Below are 23,408 nucleotides of genomic sequence, written 5' to 3'. Positions count from 1 at the left end.
CTTTGTGCATATTATGCTGCATCGGAACTGGACAAGCAATCATTTTGTTCTTCTTTATGCTTGTGTATTGACTTAAATGCTTACTGCCCATTATGCCACTGGTGTTTAGGGCAGCAATGGAGGTCCTCCAACACTAACGGGGTTCAGGGCTTCCTTCGTCATGTCAGTAGCTTCCTCTCGGTTTTCACTGCAAGTCCCAGGTGGAGACTCAGGAATACCATCACACTCAGATGTAGAAGGATTCTTCATCGCTGTTTCTGTAGCAATTTTGTTCTGGCAGTCATGGTCGTTAACCCTCAGATGAACCCCCGAACCTGGAGGACCGGTGGACCACTCTTAGTCTGGCCTTTACCCTTTGACCTGTTTAGCATGGGTGACCCTACCAAGAGCCAAATCGTATAGTCCCAACTCCAGCCAGCATGGCTCTCTGGGTCATTGAGGCACACAAGCCTCCAAACCATAACAAGGTTATGGTCCTCTTATAGGACTCTTGACTGAAGAATGACAATATACAATCTGGAATCTTGAATCTTGAAAGGAAGGGTCTCAGCCCAAAATGTAGACTGTTTATTCCTCCCTATAAATACTGCCTAACCTGCTGAGTTCCTGTAAATTTAAGATAGCTTTTTGTTTTCCTACACTATTTTCTCACCATCTGGGAAGGGAGCATAAAGAAATTGGAAAAACAAAATATTTGAACATTTAAGTCTGTTTAGAACATTGGACAGATTCCAAGCAATCCATACCTGCATAAACGCAGCAAAGTTGCAGAACCAGAAACTCTTCAGGACCTGCCCTCCTGCAAGAGGAGCTCAGCCTTGTCGTGCTTTGCAGGCTTGCATGTCTCAATGACCCAGAGAGCTTGTTGGCTGGAGTCAGGGCTTTGTGCTTCGGCTTTTGGTAGGGTCACCCATGCCAAACAGGCCATAGGATAGAGGTCAGAGAAAGAGTGGTCCACCGGTCCTCCAGGTTTGCGGAGGTTCATCTCAGGTCTAACAACCCAGACTGGCAAAACAAAATTGTTACAGAAACAGCAGTGGGGAATCCTTCTACACCTGGGTGCGACGGTATTCCCGAGTTCCACACGGGAACTGCATGACTGACAGCAGCAAAAACTGAGCTACTGACGTGATGAAGGAAGCCCAGAGATGGAGGATCTTCATTGTTGCCCTAGATGCCAGCAGCTTAACGTCAAGCCTATGAGTCACAGAAGTTCTTCGAGAAACAACCGTAACATAAATCCAGGATGGAACTGCATGCTTAAAGGGCTCTATATGTGACAAACAGAAACTCCGGAGACAGGCTTCGCGTGTACTGTATTTATTTCCTATTGCAAGCATGCTAAATTGTACGGGACACTGCTTCAGATGCCCTACATTATAAATGTGATGGCCCTTTAATATTAAGGCAGTATGATCGTTATTCTGACTGCACTGATAATGATGGCTTCAGATCATGATCATCAGAACTACTTATGAATATTTTGTAAAAATGAGCTCTTGGCTTCGCATTAGGAACATTTCAACAGCGTTGCACATGTTAAAAGCCCTCTGTGTACACAAAAGGGCTCCGAAGATATCAAATATAGCCAAGCACAATCTCTCAAGAATATATAATTTTATGAAATATCTCCCTTCTTATAATGTTCCATTGTCCTGACCAGCAAATTGCAGAGAAATTCAAATACCAATCTTCCAGAGAAACCTTCTGCTGATAATACAAATGTGCTCAAGCAGCAATAGTTTGACAATGGAATGCAAGGAAGCTCAAAGATAAGCGCATCTTTTTACAATCGCTGCTCTGGTTTACATTGCACGCAATTCCTGGACTCCATTTTTACTTAGAGTTCAAGGTTATGAGCGGTAGATTGCAATACAATGCCTCAGAGACATTTTGAAATGCCTGCGCTTCACAAATAGAACCGACAGTTGGGTGGCCACATTATTAGGCACACCAAATAGGTACACCAACACCATCTCCTGCTTAGCCCATCCACTTCCAGGTTCGACGTGCTGTGTGTTGAGAGATGCTCTTCTGCATACCACCATTCTTATGCGTGGCTATTTGAGTTACGACCACCTTCCTGTCCTACAGACTTGTGCAGCTGTACCATGGAGAGCACCCTGACTGGCTGCATCACCGTCTGGTATGGGTGGGCTATTGCACAGGGCCGTAGTGAGCTGCAGAGAGTTGTAAACTTAGTCAGCTCCACCATGGGCACTAGCCTCCACAGTTTCCAGGACATCTCCAAGGAGCGATGCCTCAAAAAGGTGGCATCCATCATTAAGGATCCCCATGACCCGGGACATGCCCTCTTCGCTTTGCTACCATCAGGAAGGAGATACAGAAACCTGAAGGCACACACTCAATGATTCAGGGACAGCTTCTTCCCCTCTGCCATCCGACTTCTGAATGGACATTGAACCCATGCACACTACCTAACTACTTTTGTTTTAAATTTCTGTTTTTTGCACTACTTATCTAAACTTAACTATTTGAATATACAAATATATACTGACTGTAATTGTTATTTTCTATATTTTTCATGTATTACATTGTACTGCTGCTGCAAAGTTAACAAATTTAACAACATGTGCCGGTGATAATAAACCTGATGTTGATTCTATCAGATTGAAACTGTCTGCCTGAAACTCCTGCCCCTGTTAAAGTGGACACTGAGTGTATGTTTGTGGGTTGCTGCAGCCCTTCCACTTCAGAGTTTGACGTGCTGTGCATCCAGAGATGCTCTTCCGCCCATCACTGTTGTTACGCTGTTATCTGAGTCACTGTCACCTTCCTGTCAGCTTGAACCAGTCTGGCCGTTCTCCTCTGACCCTCTCCCATTAACAAGGTGATTTTGCCTACAGGACTGCCACTCACTGGATGGTATTTTTTGTTTTCTTTTTTACTATCCTCTGTAAACTCTAGAGATTGTTGTGCATAAAAATCCCAGGAGATCAGCAGTTTCCGAGATACTCAAACCACCCCATCTGGCACCAACAATGACTCCACATACGAAGACACTTAAATCACATTTCTGCCCCTTTAGAACATTTGACCTGAGCCATTTGACCCTGTCTCCATGCTTTTATGCATCAAATTGCTGCCACATGATTGGCTGATTAGCTATTTGCATTAATACAGATGTACCTAATGAAGTGGCCACTGTGTGTGGAACAGGCCATTTGGCCCATGATGTTGTGCTGATCTATATAATTATACCGCATGAGCAATCTAGCTCTTCCATTCTACACAGCCCACAACCCTCCATTTTTCTTACACCCATGTGCCTCTTGTATTGGCCTCTACCACCACCTCTGACAGGGCCTTCCAGGCATCCACCACTCTTTGTTAAAAAAAACTCTGACATCTCCACATTTCCTTAAGCAGCCTTCTGATGTCCCCTTCTGGCTCTCAGCCCCTTCCTTTAGCTCCTTCCTGGCTACTTTATGCTGCGTCTGTGAGGCTGAGTCTGGTGCCGTTGAAGTCCATTACGGGGGTACTCCCTTCTGCCGCCTGCTTGAGATGGTGAGTCTGTCGGGGCCCTGAGGACTTATGGGAACTGTGTGGTGGTTTCTTTCGAACTTATAGTCTTTTAACATCTTTGGGCTATTTTTACTGTGCCCATGGTCTGTTTTTTTTTATCAATTATGGTATCGTCTGCACTGTTGTAACTATGTGGTTTTGTGCAGGTCTTGTAGTTTTAGTTTTTGGTCTTGTTTTGTCTGGTGGATTTGGAGCTCCTTTCCGGGGAATGCGCTAAGATGGTAGTGCGATATTAATACGCAGCAGCCTCTCCGGACTCTGGATTTGGGGATTGCCAAATGTTACGTGGATTTTCTGGTGTAGTCTGTTTTGTCGGGTGTTTTTGTGATATCATTCTGGAGAACGTTGTCTCATTTTTTTAACTGCATTGCTGTTGTGGTTTCTAAATGACAATAAACTGAAACTGAACTGAACTGAACTGAAACTGAACTGAACCCTTAAGGGCTCTACTGCCCTTGCATTGTGTACGTACATAGCCATGCAGCGAGTTAAACACCTTCTCAAAAAATCACCCAAGATGGAAGCTTCCTTCGGGGCTTTTAATGAGGTCTTACTTGTGAAACTGTATAAAGTTAAGTAAAATATGTATTAAATTCAAAACAGGATCATCACATGCCTGAATATTCTACCGATTATTCTTGCAGTCGTTTTTGACAAATATCACAGACACACTCAACACACTTAATACTTCCTTCAGAATGCATCTAGAGTGGTGGGTGCCTGAATGTACTGTCAGGGCTGGTGGCGGAGGCCAATGCAAGAGATACATGGCCTGATCTCCTGACCCTGCCGCAGTCGAACAAACCTATCCCGAATCTGCCTTTCAATTGCTGCACATAATGAGATTCAGACTATTTCGCCTTCAGTTTAAAACTTCTTCTTTGTGCAATTTCTTTAACCCTGTTATTTCTGTTTATTTAGCGATACAACTCGGCAACAGTTTCCTCCTGCTTAGTGAGCCCGTGCTGCCCAGTTACATCCACGTGAACGACTAACCAACTAACCGTTCCGTATTCAGATGGCAATGGTGGTGTAGCCGCCAGCACCAGTAACCGGAGTTCAATTCTGCTGCTGTCTGTACCAAGTTTGTACCTTCTCCCGTAACTGTGTGGATTTCCTCTGGATGCTCTACCTTCCTCCCAAATTCCAAGGACGTACAGCTTAGGGTTGGTAAGTTGTGGGCATCCTACGTTGAAGCCAGAAACATGCGGCCTGTTATGACATTGGCGTTTAGGGCAGCAATAAAGGTCCTCCATCTCTGGTAGTGTTCAGGGCTTCCTTCATCATGTCTGTAGCTTGGTTTTCACTACTGTCAGTCATGCAAGATCTGGATGGAGATTCAGGAATACCGTTGCACTTGGATGTAGAAGGATGCTTCATTGCTGTTTCCGTAGCAGTTTTGCTTTACCAATCAGGGTTGTTAGCCCTGAGCTGAATCCCTGAATCCAGACAACTGGTGGACCACTCTTAGTCTGTCCTTGACACTTTGATCTGTTTGGCATGGGTGACCCTACCAAGAGCCAAAGCATAAAGCCCTGACTCCAGTCAGCATAGCTCTCTGGTTCATTGAGGTACTCAAGCCTCCAAACCCTATCACAAGGTTGGAGATGTGGCAAAGAAGTACTGGTGCTAGATTTCCAATCAAATGGCCCCCAACTTGGATAGGAACCTGGAGGAAGAATCTGCTGTCTTTGTCCTTTTTGGTGATAGATTGTGGGTTAAAGGGCTTTTTATTTATCTGTTGAATGGAAAATCCTACAAAAGGTAGTAGATTCAGCCCAGTCCATTACAGGTAAAACCCTCCCCAGTATTGAGTACAGGTGGACAAAACATTGTCACAGGAAAGTACCATCCAGCATCAGGAACCCCCACTAAGGTCATGCTCTCTTCTCACTGCTGCCATCTGAAAGAAGGTCTCTGGGCTCACACCACCAGGTTCAGGAACAGTTATTGCCCCTCAACCATCAGGCGCTTGAACCAATGGGGATAACTTCATTCAGTCTCACTTGCCGCATCATTGGAATGTTCCCATAACCAATAGACTCATTTCAAGGACTCTTCACTTCATGTTCTTGACATTTATTGCAAATCTATTTATTTATTTATTTATTTATTTATTTATTTATTTATTTATTTATTTATTCATTCATTCATTCATTCATTCATTCATTCATTCATTTATTATTAGTTATTTATTTTTGTATTTGCTCGGTTTGTTCTCTTTTGCACACTGGTTGAACACCCAAGTTGGTGTAGTTTTTCAATGAATCTGTTATGGTTGTTGGTCTTTGGATTTACTGAGTATGCCCACAGGAAAATGAATCTCCGGGTTGTCTTTGGTGACGTATATGTACTTTGATAATAAATTTACTTTGAACTTAATTTACTTAGCACTACAGCATGGAATTGACTTCTCTGGCCCTTTGAGCAACCACACAACCCCAGTTTTATCCTAACCTAATCACGGGACAATTTCAATGATCAACTAACCTTTCTGGTATGTCTTTGGACTGTGGGAGGAAACCAGAGCGTCCAGGGAAAAAACACACATTCCACAGGGAGGACGTACAGAGACTCATAGCAGAACAGCAATGGAGTTGACCTCCAAACTCCAGAATGGCCCGAGCGTTGTGCGAACCGCGATGCCTCAATACAACCTCATTCCAATAGCTAAATAAGTTTAGAGCCATCAGTTGTCCCCTTTAATCAATTTGCTCCTGCATTTGCCTGCTTACCATTGTCAATAAAAATTGCACTAAATAACAACATTTGAATGTCAGACTCAGACGGCTTAAACTGAGCAAGTTCGTAAATCAGTTAGTCACTGAATTTCCTGCTTGTGATATTGTAGAAATGGCATTTTATCTTTAAACATCAGAGTTCCCAAGGATTTGTGCTAACTTCAGAAAGGAAGAAATAAATTTTGCAATAACATTTTATAATGAGGTGTATATTCTACAAATGAGCATCTCCCCTGCAGCACTGAGATAGCTGGTCGATTTGAATGTCTTTTTTTAAATGCTGGCCATCTCAGCTTTTGTGGACATCATCGTATTCAGTTATAACATACCCAATTTCCTTGTGTACGTCTGACTTCAGATCTGCGGCTGGCCAGATCTCCAAATCTACCAATTATATTAGAAACGACGCAAGTTTTATTCAGTTGAGGGAGAACAGTATGCGACTGCAAACAATTGTCCACGGACAAGTAATGATCAATATACGACCAAGTATCTTTCCTAGAATCATGGACCTGTCAAATTGTTGCAGAACAATGTATGTAAATGACCTGGATGTAAAATGTAGATGAGTTGGTGAGTAAGTTTGCAGATGATAGCAAGATTGGTAGAGTTGTGGATAGTGTAGAAAATTGGCAAAGAATACAGTGTGATATAGAACAGTTGCAGGTGTTGGCAGAGGAAAGGCAGATGGAGTTTAACCCAGATGAATGTGAGGTATTGCACCTTGATAGGAAAATGGCAAGGAGACAGTGCACTGTTAAAGACAAGACCCTTAACAGTGTTGCTGAGCAGAGAATCTTAGGATGCAAGTTTATTGCTCCTTTAAAGTGGCTGCACAGGTCAATAATCAGAATCAGAATCAGAATCAGACTTTAATCGCCAAGTACCTGTGCACATACAAGGAATTTACTTCCGGCAGATGTTGTCTCTCTGCTCAAAGCAATAATAATGATAAATATAAATGAAAATATAGATTATACATACAAGTAGTGCAATCCAAGTAATAGTTAGCCGACAGTTAACCCGCAGTTAACTGTTCAGCAAAGTGACCACAGTAGGGAAAAAACTTCTCCAGTGCCTATTAGTCTTAGTCTGGAGGGATCTGAAGCGCCTACCAGATGGAAGCAATTCGAACAGTCCGTGTGCAGGATGGAAGGAGTCCTTTATGATGTTCCTTGCCCTCTTCTTCAACCTGGAAGAGTACAGGTCCACAATAGAGGGCAGGGAGGCTCCAATGATGCGCTCGGCAGTCCTCACTGTGCGCTGTAGTCTGGTTCTATCCTGCTTGGTGGCGGCTCCAAACCACACAGTGATGGAGGTGCACAGGACAGACTCAATGACTGCAGTGTAGAACTGCAGCAGCAATTCCTGAGGCAGACCATATTTCCTCAAGAGCCGCAGGAAGTACATCCGCTGCTAAGAAGGCTTATGGGATGCTCGCTTTTACTAGTTGAGTTCAAAAGTCAAGAGGTTATGTTGCAATTTTATAACACTTTGGTTAGGCCACATCTGGAGTATTGCACACAGTTCTGGTCATCCCACTATGGGAAGGATGTTGAGGCTTTGGAGAGGGGGCAGAAGACGTTTACCAGGATGCTGCCTGGTTTAGAGAGCATGTGCTATCACGAGAGGCTGGATAAACCTAGGTTGTTTTCTCTGGAGCGGCGGAGTCTGAGGGGAGATCTGATAGAGAGTTATAAGATTATGAGAGGCCTAGACAGAGTGGACAGAGAGTATCTGTTTCCCAGGGTAGAAATGTCTAATAGCAGAATGCATGCATTGAAGGTGAGGGGGGGGGGGTGGAGGTTTAATGGGGATGTAAGGGGTAAGTTTTTGCCTTAGAGAATGGTGGATGCCTGGCATGCGCTACCTGGTATGGTGGTAGAGGCAAATACATTAGAGGCTTTTAAGAGACGTTCAGATAGGCACATGGATGTGAGGAAGATGGAGGGATATGGACATGGTGTGTAGGTAGGAGGGATTAGTGTTTGGTGGGTGTTTCTGATGAGCTTTTTAGCTGGTTTGGCACAACATTGTGGGCTGAATGGCCTGTTTCTGTGCTGTACTGTTCTATGTTCTAACAGGAGAAGGCCATTTGGCCCATTGAGGTTCTGCAGCAATTAATTCTATCATTAAAAAAAAAATCCCCCACCCTCTGGACCATCTGCCGATTCTCAGCCCACTTCACTAATGATTAGTACGACCAAAAGCACTGATTGCAGACTTCAGAAAGGGTAGGACAAGGGAAGACTCACCAGTCCTGTTGAGAAGTCCTCACTCAGAAGTGGAAAGAGTGAGCACCTTCAAGTTCCTGAATGTCAATATCCCTGAGGATCCAACCCTGGACCGAACGTCTCAATGTAGCTACATAGAAACCATGACAGCAGCTGTCTTTCATTAGGAGTTTGAGAGAGATTTGGTATGTCAACAGAAATACTCACAAATTTCTACGGGTGTATCATGGAGAGCATTCTAACTGGCCGTGTCACTGTCGATATGGGGGGGGGGGGGGGATCCTACTGCACAGGTTTGAAAAAAAAGCTGCAGGGAGTTGTAGATTTAATCAGCTCCATCATGGGCACTAGCCTCCATAGTATTCAGGACATCTTCAAGAAGCGATACCTCAAAAAGGCGACATCCATCATTAAAGATCCCCATCACCCAGGTCATGCTGTCATCTAATTGCTACCATCAGGGAGGAGGTACAGGAGCCTGGAGGCACACACTCAACGATTCAGTAACAGCTTCTTCCCTTCTGCCATCTGATTCCTGAATGGACATTGAACCCATGAACACCACCCACTACCTCACTACTTTTATATCTAATTTATTTTTGTAGTACTTACTAATTATTTAATTTATTTTAACTATTATATAACCTGATAACCTGATCACCCTGTAACCTATGCCAACAACTGCAGTAATCTTAGTGTCGTCTTGTGAAATTAGTGCCCATACCTCCTATATCGATATACAAACTATTACCTGGTGCCGAGTTCTGGCATCAATCCTTGTGGAGCATCACTAGTCACAGGCAACCAATCACAAAATAAATCCTCTACCATCACTCTCTGTCTCCTTTTAACAAGCTAACTATGTCATATTGCACGGTATCCCAAGTGGGACCTTGTTGAAGATCTTACGGAAGTCCATGTAGACCACATCTAATCCACAATCTTCAGCAATATACTTTATCATTTCAAAACATACAATCAATTTGGATGGACAGCATCTGCCCTTGACAAAGCGGTGCTTCTATCTCTAATTCATCCCTGCATTCAGAACTGTTTCCAATAACTTGTCTGCCACTGATAGTCAATGTTTTGGTCCAAATACAGTGCCTCGACCTGAAACCTCGGCCATCTGTAAAGTGAAGGGCGAGTTTCCCTGTCGGTCAAAAGCTGCGTCTGCTACGCCAATCATGGATTGGCCCGTTTGAAGGATGCAGCAGCTGTTTGCCATTGGTTGCCTTGTGTGGCATGTCTCTGGTGTCCAGTTCTGGGTGCCTCGAGGGTATAAGAATAGCACGCGCGAGAGACTCACAAGCATTCCTTTGTCTCCAGGGGCTCTTCACACAGACCAGTGAAGAACCATTGGGGCAACGTGCTGCAGATCTAGGAGGGTCAACACACACTTATTGTAGCTAAGTGTCTGTTTTATGAATGTTTTGTTTTGTAGTTGAGTAAGTTGGGGAGACTTAATGAGTGTCCTGTTGAGTTTGAAGTATTACTGAATATTTAGTATTGTAGTTTTTGTAATGTAGGATTGCTTAGATGTTTGGTTAAATGCTTTACTGTTTGTCTGTAAATAAATGTGCTTATTTACAATCAGTGTCTCTGTCTTACTAACCAAACTCGTGAACCTGCTGGAACACACACAAAATGCTGGAGGAGCTCAGCAGGTCAGGCAGCACCTACGAAAATGAATGAACAGCCGGCGTTTTTGGCCCAGTCCCTTCCTCAGGATTGAGAAGGAAGGGGGAGGATGCCAAAATGAAAAGGCGGGGTGAGGGGGAAAGAGGCCAGCTGAAAGGCGAAGCCAGGTGGGCGGGCAAAGTCAAGGGTTGGAGAAGAAGGAATTTGATAGGAAAGAAGAGTGGACCAAAGGAAAGGGAAGGAGGAGGGGATGCAGGGGAAGTAATGGGTAGGTGAGAAGAAGTAAAAGGTCAGAGTGGGGAATAGAAGAAGGGGAATAGGAATCAGAATAAAGTGTTTTCCACTGGGAAGTCCCACTTGAGGTGGACTGTGCGGAAGTGCTCGGCGAAGCGGTCTCCCAATTTTTGACGGGTCTGACCAACACAGAGCAGGCCAGATTGGGAGCACTGGACAACGTCGGCAGATTCACAGGTAAAGTGGTGCCTTCACCTGGAAGATGATCGCAGGGGAACTTGCTTCCTTGTAACACCATCCCTTTGCCTCCGTAGAGAATGCTTAACTTGTGGAGTGTTCCTCCAATCAATTCCAGAAGAAGAAAAATAATCCACTCCAAATACAACACTGAGCTATGACTTCAAAATTATGTTAACTACCATGTTTGAGTCATTTCCCAGGCATCCGATTTTTTCACAGCAAGAACAAATGTTTAGAAGTACATGTTTTAATTAATTCGGTTTCTCATTCTCATAAATCCTTTTGTGATCCTGACGCAATTGGGTCACCCAGCGACCACTGGACTCTTTAATTAACTGCATTCACAACGGCTTTGGCGCTGACTTCGACGGCACAAAGCTGCTGAGGCGCGCCAGTGGCTTTTGGGACTGTCTGGTGAAGGAAGCCAATTGAAGTAAAACTAGAGAAAAAGAACTTTTAACAAAGGCGAAGGTCTCACTCTAAGTAGGAACTGGAATTCGATTGTAAACAAAGTGGGGCAGCAGAAACCTGATTGGTTGAGGACTATGCAATCAGCAGGGGTTATGTGTATCACTGGACTAGACGTGCCTAGGCATCATCCCTGCTGAAGATAGCAGAGTTTGGCATTGGAACATCGGTTAAAATTGACTCCTGCATTTGGCTGGAAGACCAAGACGAGTTTTTTTTTAGAAAGGCTGAGAAAGTACTTGACCCTTTTGTTTAAAATCATTTTTTTCTACCATAATGGCTTAAGCAAGTTATTAAATATAAAAATACTTTATAAATCTTTGCATAGCCTGCAGATCCATGTTTCCCCAGTACTGCAATTCTATACTTTTGGAATAAATTATTATTGTGACATCCAGGAAACTACCTTAAATCCTTCACAACATTACCTCTCTAACTGCACTCCAATAATAAGTATTGATTTCATGTTAATTGCCTATGAAAGCAGAAAGCAAAACTTCATGGTGCTTAAACTCAACAGATGCAGCTAATCCGTTCCTGTCGTTGAAGAAAAACAAAGGCATTTTGGATATTGTAACACCACCCATTAATCTTAGCAATTCACTTTAATCTCATAAATTGAAACTATAAAATAATGGTATAAAAATGTCTTCTGCTTCTTCAAAGGACTAGTTAAGTGGAAGATGCATTATCAAGTTCAAGCAAATTGGTCAGCTGACTCGTGCAACAGTCAGGAATGACTTATGCTCAACAGCACAAACAAGTTTCAAATCATATTCCATTTGTCTGCATTGACGACTTTATTTATGCAAACATTAATGCTTGCAATATGAGAACAAAATGATGCATTTAGCCTTCCTCTGTGGTTCAGTGCTTTACAGCAAGGGGTCAGTACAAGTGTCAGGCGCGGTAGTGTTATTTATATATTTATTGAGATGCAGAGCGGAACAGGCCCTTCTGGCCTTCGAGCCGTGCTGTCCCACCCATCCTCAATTTAACCCTAGCCTAATCATGGGACAAATTACAATGACCAATCAACCTGGTAGGTCTTTGGACTGTATGAGGTAGCTGGAGCACCTGGACGAAACCCACACAGTCGTGGGGAGAACATGAAAACTCCTTTCGGGCAGTGGTGGGAATTGAACTCGGGTGGCCGGTACTGTAAAGCACTGCGCTAACTAACCACTGCGCTACCGTGCTGCCTTAGAGTGTCAAAGCATAAGCACAAGAGATTTTGCAGGTGCTGGAAATCCAGAGCAACGCACACAAAATGCTGGAGGGACTCAGCAGCTCAGGCAGCAACTACAGAGAAGAATAAACAGTCAACATTTTGAGCTGATGGGTGCTGAACGTCAACGTCCTGAGTTCCTCCAGCATTTCATGTGTGTGTAGCTTTAGACTAAGACATATGCGTGGAATTAGGCCATTCAGCCCATCCTGTCTGTTCCACCATTATATCATGGCTGATTTATTATCCCTCTCAATCCCTCTCTTGCCTCTTCCTTGTGACCTTTGATGTCCTGTCAAATCAACCACAGCGTTAAAGACATGGCCTCCACCGCTGTCTGTGGCAATGAATTCCACAGATTCACCACCACCGTCTGGCTAAAGAAATCCCTCCTCATCACTGTTCTAAATGGATGTCCCACTACTCAAATGTTGTGCCCTTTGGTCCTAGACTCCCCCACTTTAGGAAACATCCTTTCCACATCCACTCTATCTAGGCCTTTCAACATTGTTCTTCCCCCACTTCTTCTTCATCATTTCCCTCTCTCACCTTATCTCCTTTCCTGCACCTCACCTCACCATCACCTCCCTCTGGTGCTCCTCCACCTTCCTTTTCTTCCACGGCCTTGTGTCCTCTCCTGTCAGATTCCCCTTCTCTGGCCCTGTATCTCTTTCACCAATTGACTTCCCAGCTCTTTACTTCACCGCTTGCCCCTCTCCCAGCTTCACTAATCAGTTACCACCTTGTATTTCTTTCTCCTCCCCCCCCCGCAAACTTCTTACTCTGACATCTCATCTCTTTCTCCCAATCCTGACGAAGGGTCTCGGCCTGGATCGTTGACCGTTTACACTTCTCCATGGATGCTGCCCGGCCTGCTGAGATCCTCCAGCATTTTGTATGTGTTACATTGACTGTTACATCTGCAGATTTTCTCATGTTTACCTCCCAGCATTCAATGGGTTAACCCCTCATTCTTCCAAATTCCACAGTATAGGCCCAGAGCCATCAAGCACTTCCTCAACGATAAGCCTTTCATTCCTGGAATCATTTTTGTGAACTTCCTTTGAATCCGCTCCGATGTCAGCACTTCCTTTTATGGAATGAAATGTGCACCCCCCCCCCCCCACCCCAATTACCAGCACAATTTTGTAGAAGACCAAAGAAATTATTTCTGATTTCCTGACCAATATTACAGCAAGCAATGCTATGATCACTTCATTCAGAGGGACTGCTGAAATAGAAGGTGGCTTCAGGAGTCTTCTGTCCATTCCATTAAGGATGAGTGTTTGCCTACGTTCCTGTGAGGCACCTTAGGGTTTTCTGCTTTCGTATATGTGTTACATAACTACACATTATTCATTTCAATGTAAGGACAGTGTCATAAGGGGCCGGATGTCCTCCTACTTTTGCAATGCCTCCTGCATCGCAGAATCATGCAGCACAAGAAATGGCCATTCTATGATAAGACTATAAGAAATAGAAGCGGAATTAGGACACTTGGCTCAACAAGTTTGCTCCGCCATTTCGTCACGGCCAATCAATTTTCCCTGTCCTTGTGAACCTTCCACCATCACTTCCCTGTCCTTGTGAACTTTTCCATCACGTTCCTGTCCTTGTGAACCTTCCTCCATTTTCCCTGTCCTTGGGAACTTTCCCCCATCTTCCCTTTCCTTGGGAACTTTTCCATCACTCCCCCGTCCTTGTGAACCTTCCACCATCACTTCCCTGTACTTGTGAACTTTTCCATCACTCCCCCGTCCTTGTGAACCTTCCACCATCACTTCCCTGTCCTTGTGAACCTCCCTCCAGCACTTCCCTGTCCTTGTGAACTTTTCCATCACTTCCCGGTCCTTGTGAACCTTCCGCCATCAATTCCCAGTCCTTGTGAAACTTCCTCCAGCACTTCCCTGTCCTTGTGAACCTTCCACCATCACTGCCCTGTCCTTGTGAACTTTTCTATCACTTCCCTGTCCTTCTGAACTTTTCCATCAATTCCCTGTCCTTGTGAACCTTCCTCCATCTTCCCTGTCCTTGTGAACCTTCCATTATCTTCCCTGTCCTTGTGAACCTCCCACCAGCGCTTCCCTGTCCTGGAGAACTTTTCCATCACTTCCCTGTCCTAGTGAATTTTCCATCACTTCCCTGTCCTTGTGAACTTTTCCATCACGTCCCTGTGGTTGTGAACCTTCCTCCAGCACTTCCCTGTCCTTGTGAACCTTACTCCAGCGCTTCCCTGTCCTTGTGAAACTTCCTCCTGTGCTTCCCTGTCCTTGTCAACTTTTCCATCATTTCCCTGTCCTTGTGAACCTTCCTCCAGCACTTCCCTGTCCTTGTGAACCTCACTCCAGCACTTCCCTGTCCTTGTGAACTTTTTCATCACTTCCCTGTCCTTGGGAACCTTCCGCCAGCACTTCCCTGTCCTTGAGAACCTCCCTCCAGCACTTCCCTGTCCTTGTGAAATTTTCCATCAATTCCCTGTCCTGGTGAACCTTCCACCATCACTGCCCTGTCCTTGGGAACTTTTCCATCACTCTCCTGTCCTTGTGAAACTTCCTCCAGTGCTACTCTGTCCTTGTGAACCTTCCTCAATCTACCCTGTCCTTGTGAATCTTCCACCAGCGCTTCCCTGTCCTTGTCAACTTGTCCATCACCTCCCTGTCCTTGTGAACTTTTCCATCACATCCCTGTCCTTGTGAACTTTGCCATCAATACCCTGTCCTTGTGAACCTTCCTCCATGTTGCGTGTCCTTGTTAACGTTCCTCTATCTTCCCTGTCCTTGTGAACCTTCCTCCAAAAATTCCCTGTCGTAGTGAACCTTCCTCCAAAATTTCCCTGTCATTGCGAAGCTTCCTCCAGCACTTCCTTGTCCTTGTGAACCTTCCACCAGAGCTTCCCTGTCCTTGTGAACCTTCCTCCAGCACTTCCCTGTCCTTGTGAACCTTCCTCCAGCACTTCCCTGTCCTTGTGAACTTTTCCATCACTTCCCTGTCCTTGTGAACATTCCTCCATCTTCCCTGTCCTTGTGAACATTCCTCCATCTTCCCTGTCCTAGTGAACGTCCTCCAGCGCTTCCCTGTCCTTGTGAACCTTCCTCCAACGCTTCCCTGTCCTTGTGAAACTTCCTCCAGAGCTTCCCTGTCCTTGTGAACTTTTCCATCACTTCCCTGTCCTTGTGAACATTCCTCCATCTTCCCTGTCCTTGTGAACATTCCTCCATCTTCCCTGTCCTAGTGAACTTCCTCCAGCGCTTCCCTGTCCTTGTGAACCTTCCTCCAACGCTTCCCTGTCCTTGTGAAACTTCCTCCAGAGCTTCCCTGTCCTTGTGAACTTTCCTCCAGCACTTCCCTGTCCTTGTGAACATTCCTCCATCTTCCCTGTCCTAGTGAACTTCCTCCAGCGCTTCCCTGTCCTTGAGAACCTTCCTCCATCACTTCCCTGCATTGGGAACTTTTCCATCACTTCCCTGTCCTTGTGAACATTTCCATCACTTCCCTGTCCTTGTGAATTTTTCCATCAATTCCCTGTCCTTGTGAACCTCCCTCCAGCCCGTCCCTGTCCTTGTGAACCTTCCTCCATCTTTCCTGTCCTTGCGAACCTTCCTCTATCTTCCCTGTCCTTGTGAACCTTCCTACAAAACTTCCCTGTTGTTGTGAAGCTTTCTCCAGCACTTCCCTATCCTTGTGAACCTTCCTCCAGCACTTCCCTGTCCTTGTGAACTTTTCCATCACGTCCCTGTGGTTGTGAAACTTCCTCCAGCACTTCCCTGTCCTTGTGAACCTTACTCCAGCGCTTCCCTGTCCTTGAGAACTTTTCCATCACTTCCCTGTCCTTGTGAAACTTCCTCCTGCGCTTCCCTGTCCTTGTGAACTTTTCCATCACTTCCCTGTCCTTGTGAACTTTTCCATCACTTCCCTGTCCTTGTGAACCTTCCTCCAGCACTTCCCTGTCCTTGTGAACCTCACTCCAGCACTTCCCTGTCCTTGTGAACTTTTCCATCACTTCCCTGTCCTTGTGAACCTTCCACCATCACTTCACAGTCCTTGGGAACTTTTCCATCACTCCCCTGTCCTTGTGAACCTTCCTCCATCACTTCCCTGTCCTTGTCAACTTTTCCATCAATTCCCTGTCCTTTTGAACCTTCCTCCAGCACTTCCCTGTCCTTGTGAACCTTCCTGAATCTTGACTGTCCTTGTGAACGTTCCTCTATCTTCCCTGTCCTTGTGAACCTTCCACCAGCGCTTCCCTGTCCTTGTGAACTTTTCCATCACTTCCCTGTCCTTGGGAACTTTTCCATCACTCCCCTGTCCTTGTGAACCTTCCTCCATCACTTCCCTGTCCTTGTCAACTTTTCCATCAATTCCCTGTCCTTTTGAACCTACCTCCAGCACTTCCCTGTCCTTGTGAACCTTCCTCAATCTTGACTGTCCTTGTGAACGTTCCTCTATCTTCCCTGTCATTGTGAACCTTCCTCCAGCACTTCCCTGTCCTTGTGAACTTTTCCATCACTTCCATGTACTTGTTAACGTTCCTCTGTCTTCCCTGTCCTTGTGAACCTTCCTCCAAAACTTCCGTCGTAGTGAACCTTCCTGCAAAACTTCTCTGTCGTTGCAAAGCTTCCTCCAGCACTTCCCTGTCCTTGTGAACCTTCCACCAGCGCTTCCCTGTCCTTGTGAACCTTCCTCCAGCACTTCCCTGTCCTTGTGAACTTTTCCATCACGTCCCTGTCCTTGTGAACCTTCCTCCAGCGCTTCCCTGTCTTTGTCAACTTTTCCATTACTTCCCTGTCCTTGTGAACTTTCCTCCAGCACTTCCCTGTCCTTGTGAACATTCCTCCATCTTCCCTGTCCTAGTGAACTTCCTCCAGTGCTTCCCTGTCCTTGTGAACCTTCCTACAACGCTTCCCTGTCCTTGTGAAACTTCCTCCATCTTCCCTGTCCTACTGAACTTCCTCCAGTGCATCCCTGTCCTTGAGAACCTTCCTCCATCACTTCCCTGTATTGGGAACTTTTCCATCACTTCCCTGTCCTTGTGAACATTTCCATCACTTCCCTGTCCTTGTGAACTTTTCCATCACTTCCCTGTCCTTGTGAACATTTCCATCACTTCCCTGTCCTTGTGAACTTTTCCATCAATTCCCTGTCCTTGTGAACCTCCCTCCAGCCCGTCCCTGTTCTTGTGAACCTTCCTCCATCTTCCCTGTCCTTGTGAACCTTCCTCCATCTTCCCTGTCCTTGCGAACCTTCCTCTATCTTCCCTGTCCTTGTGAACCTTCCTACAAAACTTCCCTGTTGTTGTGAAGCTTTCTCCAGCACTTCCCTATCCTTGTGAACCTTCCACCAGCGCTTCCCTGTCCTTGTGAACCTCACTCCAGCACTTCCCTGTTCTTGTGAACTTTTCCATACTTCCCTGTCCTTGGCAACCTCCCTCCAGCACTTCCCTGCCGTTGTGAACTTTTCCATCACTTCCCTGTCCTTGTGAACTTTTCCATCACTTCCCTGTCCTTGTGAACCTTCCTCCAGCACTTCCCTGTCCTTGTGAACCTCACTCCAGCACTTCCCTGTCCTTGTGAACTTTTCCATCACTTCCCTGTCCTTGTGAACCTTCCACCATCACTTCACAGTCCTTGGGAACTTTTCCATCACTCCCCTGTCCTTGTGAACCTTCCTCCATCACTTCCCTGTCCTTGTCAACTTTTCCATCAATTCCCTGTCCTTTTGAACCTTCCTCCAGCACTTCCCTGTCCTTGTGAACCTTCCTGAATCTTGACTGTCCTTGTGAACGTTCCTCTATTTTCCCTGTCCTTGTGAACCTTCCACCAGCGCTTCCCTGTCCTTGTGAACTTTTCCATCACTTCCCTGTCCTTGGGAACTTTTCCATCACTCCCCTGTCCTTGTGAACCTTCCTCCATCACTTCCCTGTCCTTGTCAACTTTTCCATCAATTCCCTGTCCTTTTGAACCTACCTCCAGCACTTCCCTGTCCTTGTGAACCTTCCTCAATCTTGACTGTCCTTGTGAACATTCCTCTATCTTCCCTGTCATTGTGAACCTTCCTCCAGCACTTCCCTGTCCTTGTGAACTTTTCCATCACTTCCATGTACTTGTTAACGTTCCTCTGTCTTCCCTGTCCTTGTGAACCTTCCTCCAAAACTTCCGTCGTAGTGAACCTTCCTGCAAAACTTCTCTGTCGTTGCAAAGCTTCCTCCAGCACTTCCCTGTCCTTGTGAACCTTCCACCAGTGCTTCCCTGTCCTTGTGAACCTTCCTCCAGCACTTCCCTGTCCTTGTGAACTTTTCCATCACGTCCCTGTCCTTGTGAACCTTCCTCCAGCGCTTCCCTGTCTTTGTCAACTTTTCCATTACTTCCCTGTCCTTGTGAACTTTCCTCCAGCACTTCCCTGTCCTTGTGAACATTCCTCCATCTTCCCTGTCCTAGTGAACTTCCTCCAGTGCTTCCCTGTCCTTGTGAACATTCCTACAACGCTTCCCTGTCCTTGTGAAACTTCCTCCATCTTCCCTGTCCTACTGAACTTCCTCCAGTGCATCCCTGTCCTTGAGAACCTTCCTCCATCACTTCCCTGTATTGGGAACTTTTCCATCACTTCCCTGTCCTTGTGAACATTTCCATCACTTCCCTGTCCTTGTGAACTTTTCCATCACTTCCCTGTCCTTGTGAACATTTCCATCACTTCCCTGTCCTTGTGAACTTTTCCATCAATTCCCTGTCCTTGTGAACCTCCCTCCAGCCCGTCCCTGTTCTTGTGAACCTTCCTCCATCTTCCCTGTCCTTGTGAACCTTCCTCCATCTTCCCTGTCCTTGCGAACCTTCCTCTATCTTCCCTGTCCTTGTGAACCTTCCTACAAAACTTCCCTGTTGTTGTGAAGCTTTCTCCAGCACTTCCCTATCCTTGTGAACCTTCCACCAGCGCTTCCCTGTCCTTGTGAACCTCACTCCAGCACTTCCCTGTTCTTGTGAACTTTTCCATACTTCCCTGTCCTTGGCAACCTCCCTCCAGCACTTCCCTGCCGTTGTGAACTTTTCCATCACTTCCCTGACCTTGTGAACTTTTCCATCACCTCCCTGTCCTTGTGAACCTTCCACCATCACTTCCCTGTCCTTGTGAACCTTCCACCATCACTTCCCCGTCTTTGGGAACTTTTCCATCATTCCCCTGTCCTTGTGAACATTCCTCCAGCACTTCCCTGCCCTTGTGAACTTTTCCATCACTTCCCTGACACTTGTGAACTTTTCCATCACCTCCCTGTCCTTGTGAAACTTCCACCATCACTTCCCTGTCCTTGTGAACCTTCCACCATCACTTCCCTGTCCTTGGGAACTTTTCCATCATTCCCCTGTCCTTGTGAACATTCCTCCAGCGCTTCCCTGTCCTTGTGAACTTTTCCATCACTTCCCTGTCCTTGTGAACCTTCCACCATCACTTCCCTGTCCTTGGGAACTTTTCCATCATTCCCCTGTCCTTGTGAACATTCCTCCATCACTTCCCTGACCTTGTGAACTTTTCCATCACTTCCCTGTCCTTGTGAACTTTGCCATCAATTCCCTGTCCTTGTGAACCTTCCTCCATGTTGCGTGTCCTTGTTAACGTTCCTCTATCTTCCCTGTCCTTGCGAACCTTCCTCTATCTTCCCTGTCCTTGTGAACCTTCCTACAAAACTTCCCTGTTGTTGTGAAGCTTTCTCCAGCACTTCCCTATCCTTGTGAACCTTCCACCAGCGCTTCCCTGTCCTTGTGAACTTTTCCATACTTCCCTGTCCTTGGCAACCTTCCGCCAGCACTTCCCTGTCCTTGAGAACCTCCCTCCAGCACTTCCCTGCCGTTGTGAACTTTTCCATCACTTCCCTGTCCTTGTGAACTTTTCCATCACTTCCCTGTCCTTGTCAACTTTTCCTTCAATTCCCTGTCCTTGTGAACCTTCCTCCAGCATATCCCTGTCCTTGTGAACCTTCCTCAATCTTGACTGTCCTTGTGAACATTCCTCTATCTTCCCTGTCCTTGAGAACCTTCCACCAGCGCTTCCCTGTCCTTGTGAACTTTTCCATCACCTCCCTGTCCTTGTCAACTTTTCCATCACTTCCCTGTCCTTGTGAACTTTTCCATCACTTCCCTGTCCTTGTGAACTTTGCCATCAATTCCCTGTCCTTGTGAACCTTCCTCCATGTTGCGTGTCCTTGTTAACGTTCCTCTATCTTCCCTGTCCTTGTGAACTTTTCCATCACTTCCCTGTCCTTGTGAACATTCCTCCATCACTTCCCTGTCCTTGTTAATCTTCCTCCAGCACTTCCCTGTCCTTGTGAACTTTTCCATCACTTCCCTGTCCTTGTGAACCTTTCTCCAGCACTTCCCTGTCCTTGTGAACCTTACACCAGCGCTTCCCTGTCCTTGTTAAACTTCCTCCAGCACTTCTCTGTCCTTGTGAACCTTCCTCCAGCACTTCCCTGCCCTTGTGAACCTTCCTCCATCTTCCCTGTCCTTGTGAAACTTCCTCCATCTTCCCTGTCCTTGTGAACCTTCCTCTATCTTCCCTGCCCTTCTGAAACTTCCTCCAGCACTTCCCTGTCCTTGTGAACCATCCACCAGCACTTCCCTGTCATTGCAAAGCTTCCTCCAGCACTTCCCTGTCCTTGTGAACCTTCCACCAGCGCTTCCCTGTCCTTGTGAACCTTCCTCTAGCACTTCCCTGTCCTTGTGAACTTTTCCATCACGTCCCTGTCCTTGTGAACCTTCCTCCAGCGCTTCCCTGTCTTTGTGAACTTTTCCATCACGTCCCTGTCCTTGTGAACCTTCCTCCAGCGCTTCCCTGTCTTTGTGAACTTTTCCATTACTTCCCTGTCCTTGTGAACCTTCCTCCATGTTGCGTGTCCTTGTTAACGTTCCTCTATCTTCCCTGTCCTTGCGAACCTTCCTCTATCTTCCCTGTCCTTGTGAACCTTCCTACAAAACTTCCCTGTTGTTGTGAAGCTTTCTCCAGCACTTCCCTATCCTTGTGAACCTTCCACCAGCGCTTCCCTGTCCTTGTGAACTTTTCCATACTTCCCTGTCCTTGGCAACCTTCCGCCAGCACTTCCCTGTCCTTGAGAACCTCCCTCCAGCACTTCCCTGCCGTTGTGAACTTTTCCATCACTTCCCTGTCCTTGTGAACTTTTCCATCACTTCCCTGTCCTTGTCAACTTTTCCTTCAATTCCCTGTCCTTGTGAACCTTCCTCCAGCATATCCCTGTCCTTGTGAACCTTCCTCAATCTTGACTGTCCTTGTGAACATTCCTCTATCTTCCCTGTCCTTGAGAACCTTCCACCAGCGCTTCCCTGTCCTTGTGAACTTTTCCATCACCTCCCTGTCCTTGTCAACTTTTCCATCACTTCCCTGTCCTTGTGAACTTTTCCATCACTTCCCTGTCCTTGTGAACTTTGCCATCAATTCCCTGTCCTTGTGAACCTTCCTCCATGTTGCGTGTCCTTGTTAACGTTCCTCTATCTTCCCTGTCCTTGTGAACTTTTCCATCACTTCCCTGTCCTTGTGAACATTCCTCCATCACTTCCCTGTCCTTGTTAATCTTCCTCCAGCACTTCCCTGTCCTTGTGAACTTTTCCATCACTTCCCTGTCCTTGTGAACCTTTCTCCAGCACTTCCCTGTCCTTGTGAACCTTACACCAGCGCTTCCCTGTCCTTGTTAAACTTCCTCCAGCACTTCTCTGTCCTTGTGAACCTTCCTCCAGCACTTCCCTGCCCTTGTGAACCTTCCTCCATCTTCCCTGTCCTTGTGAAACTTCCTCCATCTTCCCTGTCCTTGTGAACCTTCCTCTATCTTCCCTGCCCTTCTGAAACTTCCTCCAGCACTTCCCTGTCCTTGTGAACCATCCACCAGCACTTCCCTGTCATTGCAAAGCTTCCTCCAGCACTTCCCTGTCCTTGTGAACCTTCCACCAGCGCTTCCCTGTCCTTGTGAACCTTCCTCTAGCACTTCCCTGTCCTTGTGAACTTTTCCATCACGTCCCTGTCCTTGTGAACCTTCCTCCAGCGCTTCCCTGTCTTTGTGAACTTTTCCATTACTTCCCTGTCCTTGTGAACTTCCTCCAGCGCTTTCCTGTCCTTTTGAACCTTCCTCCAGCACTTCTCTGTCCTTGTGAACCTTCCTCCATCACTTCCCTGTCCTTGTGAACTTTTCCAACGCTTCCCTGTCCTTGTGAACCTTCCTCCAGCATATCCCTGTCCTTGTGAACCTTCCTCAATCTTGACTGTCCTTGTGAACATTCCTCTATCTTCCCTGTCCTTGTGAACCTTCCACCAGCGCTTCCCTGTCCTTGTGAACTTTTCCATCACCTCCCTGTCCTTGTCAACTTTTCCATCACTTCCCTGTCCTTGTGAACTTTTCCATCACTTCCCTGTCCTTGTGAAATTGCCATCAATTCCCTGTCCTTGTGAACCTTCCTCCATGTTGCGTGTCCTTGTTAACGTTCCTCTATCTTCCCTGTCCTTGTGAACCATCCTACAAAACTTCCCTGTCCTTGTGAACTTTTCCATCACTTCCCTGTCCTTGTGAACCTTCCTCCATCACTTCCCTGTCCTTGTTAATCTTCCTCCAGCACTTCCCTGTCCTTGTGAACTTTTCCATCACTTCCCTGTCCTTGTGAACCTTCCTCCAGCACTTCCCTGTCCTTGTGAACCTTACACCAGCGCTTCCCTGTCCTGGTTAAACTTCCTCCAGCACTTCTCTGTCCTTCTGAACCTTCCTCCAGCACTTCCCTGTCCTTGTGAACTTTTCCATCACTTCCATGTCCTTGTCAACTTTTCCATCACATCCCTCTTCTTGTGAACTTTTCCATCACTTCCCTGTCCTTGTTAAAGTTCCTCTATCTTCCCTGTCCTTGTGAACCTTCCTCCAAAACTTCCGTCGTAGTGAACCTTCCTGCAAAACTTCTCTGTCGTTGCAAAGCTTCCTCCAGCACTTCCCTGTCCTTGTGAACCTTCCACCAGCGCTTCCCTGTCCTTGTGAACCTTCCTCCAGCACTTCCCTGTCCTTGTGAACTTTTCCATCACATCCCTGTCCTTGTGAACCTT

General features: G+C 46.3%; 1 protein-coding gene across 1 annotated transcript in view; it reads right to left on the bottom strand.

The window, feature by feature from the left end:
- The window catches only part of LOC132380627 (parkin coregulated gene protein-like), a 175,821-nt gene extending 175,659 nt beyond the window's left edge, over nt 1-162 (bottom strand). The window contains exon 1 of the mRNA XM_059949567.1: nt 139-162. Coding sequence (XP_059805550.1) covers nt 139-162 — 24 coding nt within the window. The remainder of the gene's footprint in view (nt 1-138) is intronic.
- Nucleotides 163-23,408: the final 23,246 nt, after the last annotated feature.

This window comes from Hypanus sabinus, chromosome 24 (genome assembly GCF_030144855.1).
Source record: "Hypanus sabinus isolate sHypSab1 chromosome 24, sHypSab1.hap1, whole genome shotgun sequence".
Classification (NCBI taxonomy): Eukaryota; Metazoa; Chordata; class Chondrichthyes; order Myliobatiformes; family Dasyatidae; genus Hypanus; species Hypanus sabinus.
This window is presented reverse-complemented; position numbering and strand designations above follow the sequence as displayed.